The following is a 6441-nucleotide window of genomic DNA, read 5'->3' on the forward strand; positions in this document are numbered from 1 at the left end:
GCTCTATTGTCGATTCACCAGACTCTCCCCCAAATTTAGTGTACTTAGGCACTTTCATCCCCCTGGGTGCCTCGGCTTGGAGAATAAATTCAGCTAACGGGGAAGCGTATAATGGCCTTTGCAATGTAGCACCCATGCCATTTCTAGCCATAATCCTTTCGACAATAGTTGTCAAATTATTTTCCACTACCAGGTCTTCTTGTCGATGTTGGTCGACAATTTGATCAGCGTCTTGGTGTCGGTTAACCATTACCATCTGGTTACGTCCCGCGACTCCTGATTCGATGCCTTGATTCTGAAGGGGTCTAATGATTTGTCCTTTGTGGACAGTCTCCTCCTCTGCTGCCCCTATCTCTATCTGCACAGGAACAGTCGATCTAATCATTGGCGTCATCTGTCGAGCCAGTGCCCCCAGAAAATTGCACAAGCGTGTCAATTGGTTCGCCACCTGCCTATTTGTTTCAGCAGATTCTTGTATTAGTGGATTGAAGACTGTGCTCATCTGGTTGGTCAACATGTTAATCAATTCATGGTTACTGTCGTCCATTTGTTGTCTCAACACCGCTACTGAAGTGTTCGACAGCGGCATGGTCCTGTTCTGAGTAGTGTTCCTCATGTTGCCCCCTTGCGTTGATCCTTGCAAGGGAGGAGTTGTATCTGAAAACAGTGTTGCACTGGATGTCGACTGGTATCCTGGCATTAAGGAATACGGCATTCCATAAAGCGGATATGTGGTGCCAAAGCGAGGCACATATGGTCTGAACGTCGTTATCGTTGATCCTGAACCCCCCGGTGGAGGCTGAGGAATTGACGTTCCAACTGCACCCGTAGTCGACATGGTTAAGGCTGCACTTATCATCGGTGGCAAAGTGGCAACCTGTGAGACTACTGTTTCTGTAGTGGATAAAGTTCCTCGTGGAACTTCATCTGTGTTAGTTTCTGACATTTTCACACAATTTCGTGGCTTACTATATAGTTTGCCACTTCTAAGTTTCATGCAATTTTTTTGCAACTGCTCTAGCACTGTCCCACTGGGCGTGCCATTTTGTTTACTGTGGAAATTGGTAAACAACCGTTGGTCCTCCCTAGGCTTTAAAACAAAGGGTTACTTGCAGGATCGACCAGTTGATCCTAGGACATGTGCTAGTGCAAGTGAGGCTTGTCCAACTCGACAGAATGACTTTGTGAGGAACGACTCCTAACAAAGCGTCGAACAAGCGTAGGGTTTTTTCCACACGAACGGTTTAGATAATGTTATCGCCTATAGGTGACTCGTGACCGACAACGCTATAACATTCAAAAGAGGTATACGAAGAACACGCTTTTGGTAAACTCTATTATCGTAATAGAATCAGTGTCGACAGCGTAAACGACAACGTAAAATGATAACTCAAAAGTAAATGAAATTAAGGTAAAATGTTGAACGGGAACAATTGAAAAGTAAGGAAGTTGCATTGAAATAAATATTGTGATTCACGTACATAGCACTCTAAAAAAACTCTTGCTTCCTCGCGCTGGGAATGGGAAGTTTTCTTACAAGTGATTTTTAGTACAAAGTGAACACACTGAGCCCCTTGTGGGACATTCTATTTATACTAAGCTAGAGGAAACTGCTCATAAGCTAAAACTCCTAGAAACTAGCAGATGCTATGTCACACGATCTGCACAACCGTTGCACCCATGTCTTGCTAACTGCCCCACATCCTGGCGCTCTTATTCTTTTTATAACTGCTGGTCATTTTAAATTTCAAATTTCTCCCGCCCAGACGTTAGGGCGACGCTGTCTTCTGCTCACTTGGCTGTAATTCTTTTAAGTCCCAAACTTTACATTGGTCGACAGAAATGGCCTGTCGACAAGGCCAGCTTCCCCTGTCGGCTTCATCCTTCGATTTTTATTTTTTCTACTCTTGCTTGCCTTCAACATCTCTTCATCCTTTGATGGGGTATAACCCCCACATTCACAGGACTCCTTCATTAATTATGCTTTCAGCATGCCTTAGAGATTTTTCGTGGTAACAATGTGAAGTCAATATTTCTCAATGGACCATTAGAAGAAGAGGTCTATGTCAAAAAGTCATGGGGGTTTTAGGTAAAGGAGTAAGAAATGGTATGCAAGCTTAGAAAGGCAGTGTATGGACTAAAGTTATGTCTCTATGTAGATGATCTATTGGTAACAGGTTCTAATGAGATTGAATTGACAAAGTTCAAGGCCAACATGGAGAATGAGTTTGAGATGTCATACTTAGGATATTTGGCATCTTTACTAGGAATGGAGATTGTGAACACAAAACATGGAGTTTTCTTGCATCAAAAGAAATAAGCATAAGACATTTTGAAAAAGTTCATGATGAGTAATTGCAATCCTGCGATTACACCGATGGAAATCAACATCAAATTAAAGAAGAAATTAGATGATGTTTTGGTAGATAACACTTTGTACAAGCATATCATTGGCTCATTACGTTGTTCGCTAATGGATTGAAATGCTACTGGAGGAGTTGAATGTAAGTGGCATTGTGAAGATCACATTGCTATTGGACAACAAATCAACAATTGATCTAGAAAACCATCTAATGAGCCATGGTAGGAACAAACAAATAAGGAGGCATCATTTTTTAAGAAATCAAATTGATAAAGAAAGATTGAAGATTTAATATTAAAAGATTGAATTGCAACTTGAAAATATTCTAATAACCCTTGAAGCAAACAAGTTTTGGAGGCCTCAAAGGATCAATGTAAAAGAGAAGCTTAGGATATCTGAATTAGGAAGAACATTAGAAGTATATTTTAGTTTTTTTTACATTATTGTTGATAACAGTTTAAAAGTGTTACAAGTTTAAAAGTGTTACAAGTGTGACTTGAAACACAAGCAAATTGTTACAACTTAGATGTTATAATTAGTTAAGTTTGTATGACTTCTCTAAATGTATAAATACATTTCCTCTCTTGTACTTGTATTGCAATTCATTCAATAAACATTCACATCTTCGAAATTTACTTTGATCTCGCTTTAATTCCTCAATTTGTAAAATAACTTGAAAGTAAAGTTACCTAACAGAGGTGTGCTAGGACGTTCTATATTATGTGGTGCCAAGTGCTAGGATAAATAAATAGTGTGGGATGTTTGAATCGATCGGAAAAGACCGAGTAAAATGTCGTAGTAAATTGTTAGTCGTCAAAACAGTCTCTCAGGGACAGTTGATAGGAAATTAGGAATTATGGAGTGCCTAAGTGGTAGTATGAGATGCAAGTGGCTTATTTTTCCTTTAGTAATAGAGGATTATTCAGGTGCTTATATAAATGTCTCAAAATAAAATAAAAAGGTAGAATTCGGGTACAAGGTAATAAAGAGCGCATCATTCTGCCGGATGAAACTGAAATCAAGTAGAGCCAATGGTCTCTTCTTGTCTGCACTATTACCAGCAGATTAAAAAAGACATACCCATAGGAAAATGACTTGGAATATCATCTTAAAAAAACTTATCCACTTTAGAGAAAAGGTAACATCAGTAGAAAAAATATAAGTAAGATAACAGACCAGTTAACATCAAAAACTTGGACCACAAACACAAAGTTCAATTCATGCAGATTAAATCATTAAAGTACTAATAACAGGTGTAGCTACAGGATCCAAAATGTCCTTATATTAACCCACCCACCCATCACCATGCAATCCATTGCCTAGCTAACTCAATCAATTTTGTTCTCTTTGCCTAGCTAGTTTCTCTTTCCAAGTCCCCATACTAAAACCAGCCATAGAAGTTCATGGCAGCTAATCCCAATAGACTCTCTCTTGCCATGGAGAGAACTGGCCAATGGTACACAACACCCTATACTCCACTCGCTCCATTTTCAAACTTACGCATGCATCATGCATAGCTGCATCTTACACATGCTTACTCTCTAATTAATCTAATTTAACCTCTATTATCATATTGACTTATTTCTTTCTGTTTGGAACTTTGATTATTATTGCAGGGTTTTCTCTCAAGATATCCCAACTGATGTTATAGTTGAAGTTGGAGAAGCCCGTTTCTGCCTCCACAAGGTATCCATAAAATGAACCATGTGAATGATTGTCATAAGTTGATATGTGCTTCCTTCTTTCGGTGCATGTTTATGGTAAATTTTTAATAAAAGCTTTTTAATATTGTTGCAGTTTATGCTGGTGGCAAAGAGCAACTACATCAGAAAACTAATTTTGGAATCAGATGAAAGTGAACTCACCAGAATCGACCTCTCTGATATACCAGGAGGACCTGGAATCTTTGAAAAAACAGCAAAGTTCTGTTATGGTGTCAACTTCGAGATAACAGTTCAAAATGTCGCCGTTTTGCGCTGTGCTGCTGAGTTCCTTCAGATGACAGACCAGTATTGTGACAATAACCTCGCCGGCCGGACAGATGAATTTCTATCTAAGGTTGCCTTCTTCACTCTCACAGGCTCTGTTGCCGTTTTGAAGTCCTGCCAACATCTTCTACCCTATGCCGATGACCTCGATATCGTTAAACGCTGCATTGAAGCCACTAGCGCCAAGGCTTGCAGTGAGGCAAATTTCCCCAGCCGCTCACCGCCAAACTGGTGGACTGAGGAACTAGCCGTTCTCGATATCGAAATCTTCGGGAGAGCCATCACTGGTATGAAGCAGCGTGGAGCCAAACCTCCAACCATTGCAAGCGCACTGATTACCTACACGGAGCGATGGCTCCAAGAGCTAGTCCGGAATCACTCGGGCAATGGGATCCGGTCTTCAGGTTTCGACGATTCAGACTCCAGATCAAGACAACGCGAGCTTCTGGAGTCAATTGTTGATCTTTTCCCCTCCGATAAAGCAGCTTTCCCGGTCAACTTCCTCTGCTGCCTCCTCCGGTGCGCGATCCACCTCCGCGCCTCCACCGTCTGTAAAACCGAACTCGAGAAGCGAATCTCTGCAATCCTCGAGCATGTAACAGTTGACGACCTCCTCGTGATGTCGCTCTCATACGACGGTGAGAAGCTCTTCGATCTGGAAAGCGTTCGCAGAATCGTATCTGTATTCATGGAGAAGCAGAAGAGCACGGCAGTTTTTACACCAGTAGACCTCAGAGAATCTTGCTCCGGCACTATGCATCGCGTTGCCAAAACCGTCGACATATACCTCGCCGAGATCGCCGCGTACGGCGAACTCAGCATCTCAAAGTTCAACGGAATCGCCATTCTTATTCCTAAACACGCTCGTAAAGTGGACGACGACCTATACCGCGCCGTGGATATCTATCTCAAGGTAAAAACACAGTTTAAAGAAAAAGAAATTTGAATTTCACAAAACTCAATGTTCGATTCATTGACGAAAACGAAACAGTTTTAACGAGTTAGATTGTTATTGCAGGCTCACCCGAAGCTAGATGAGATAGAAAGAGAAAAGGTATGCAGCGTAATGGATCCGTTAAAACTGTCTTACGAAGCGCGTGTGCATGCGTCGCAGAACAAGCGATTACCAGTGCAGATTGTGTTACACGCGCTGTACTACGACCAGTTGCGGTTGAGGAGTGGACCTGATGATGAAGACACCGCCACGATGGAGAGGAACCGGTTACAGACGGATGTTTCGTTGGTGAGGGAGAATGAGGAGTTACGATCGGAGCTGACGAAGATGAAAATGTACATTACGGATATGCAGCAGAAGAACGTTTCTCAGGTGCATGGGACGACGTCGTCGCATTCGAGTAAGAAGACAACGTTCTTCTCTTCTGTGTCGAGGAAGTTGGGCAAATTGAACCCGTTCAAAAATGGGGCTAAGGATACGACCCATTTAGAAGATGGGTCTGTGGATTTGACAAAGCCCAGAAGAAGAAGGTTCTCTATTTCTTAAATGGGCCTATAAAAGTTATACACATTCTAGTTTATTCATGCTTGGCTTTGGGTGGGGTTTTACTTGTTAGCTTTGAGATGAATGGTTTTTCTTATTTTGATAATATGATTTTGTAATTTATGTTGTACGATTGATATAAATCATGATTTATGTTAATATTTATGAGAAGTTACGCAATATTCTAGATTTGATTAATGCAATGTCTTTGTGGTTCTATGGTGAAACCATAATTGCTCGGTGAATGGTGGGGCAGACCTGCAAGTTTATCACTTTAACATTTAAGTTCGTGAGAGAATGAAAAGTGATTTGAGAGTGAGAATGAGTTTAAATATTTGAGAATGATATGTTTTTCCTTTTAAATTGTGAGAACGATTTAAATTGAGAGTGATGAATGCAACGTGGATCGTAATTAGTCGTCTGATTGATCTAGACGACTAGCAAGGCTCCAGAAGGAGGAATTGCCTACTTTATGGAGAATAGAGGACTACCTGCTCTTCGCGCTTGCTATCTTTGCTTTATCCCACTCGGTCTTTGTCTTGGACCTTATGAGCGGTCCATAACAGTTTCCCTCCAAGTCGTTGTCTCTGTTT

General features: G+C 41.1%; 1 protein-coding gene across 1 annotated transcript; it reads left to right on the top strand.

Moving 5' to 3' along the window:
* Positions 1-3650: 3650 nt before the first annotated feature.
* LOC127084364 (root phototropism protein 2) lies at positions 3651-6046 on the top strand. Its single transcript, XM_051024791.1, has 4 exons — positions 3651-3818; positions 3979-4048; positions 4160-5263; positions 5369-6046. The coding sequence occupies exons 1-4, from the start codon at positions 3766-3768 to the stop codon at positions 5849-5851; spliced, it is 1710 nt and encodes a 569-aa protein (XP_050880748.1). The 5' UTR covers positions 3651-3765; the 3' UTR covers positions 5852-6046.
* Positions 6047-6441: the final 395 nt, after the last annotated feature.

The sequence above is a fragment of the Lathyrus oleraceus genome, chromosome 5 (assembly GCF_024323335.1).
Source record: "Lathyrus oleraceus cultivar Zhongwan6 chromosome 5, CAAS_Psat_ZW6_1.0, whole genome shotgun sequence".
In the NCBI taxonomy this organism is placed as follows: domain Eukaryota; kingdom Viridiplantae; phylum Streptophyta; class Magnoliopsida; order Fabales; family Fabaceae; genus Lathyrus; species Lathyrus oleraceus.

What these genes read in the sequence shown, in the direction of transcription:
- LOC127084364 (XM_051024791.1), top strand. Translation starts at nt 3,766, where the DNA reads ATGGCAGCTAATCCCAATAGACTCTCTCTTGCCATGGAGAGAACTGGC. An exon ending in ATGGAGAGAACTGGCCAATG is followed by an intron (nt 3,819 to 3,978) that starts GTACACAACACC and finishes TTATTATTGCAG; the next exon opens with GGTTTTCTCTCAAGATATCC. An exon ending in CCGTGGATATCTATCTCAAG is followed by an intron (nt 5,264 to 5,368) that starts GTAAAAACACAG and finishes TTGTTATTGCAG; the next exon opens with GCTCACCCGAAGCTAGATGA.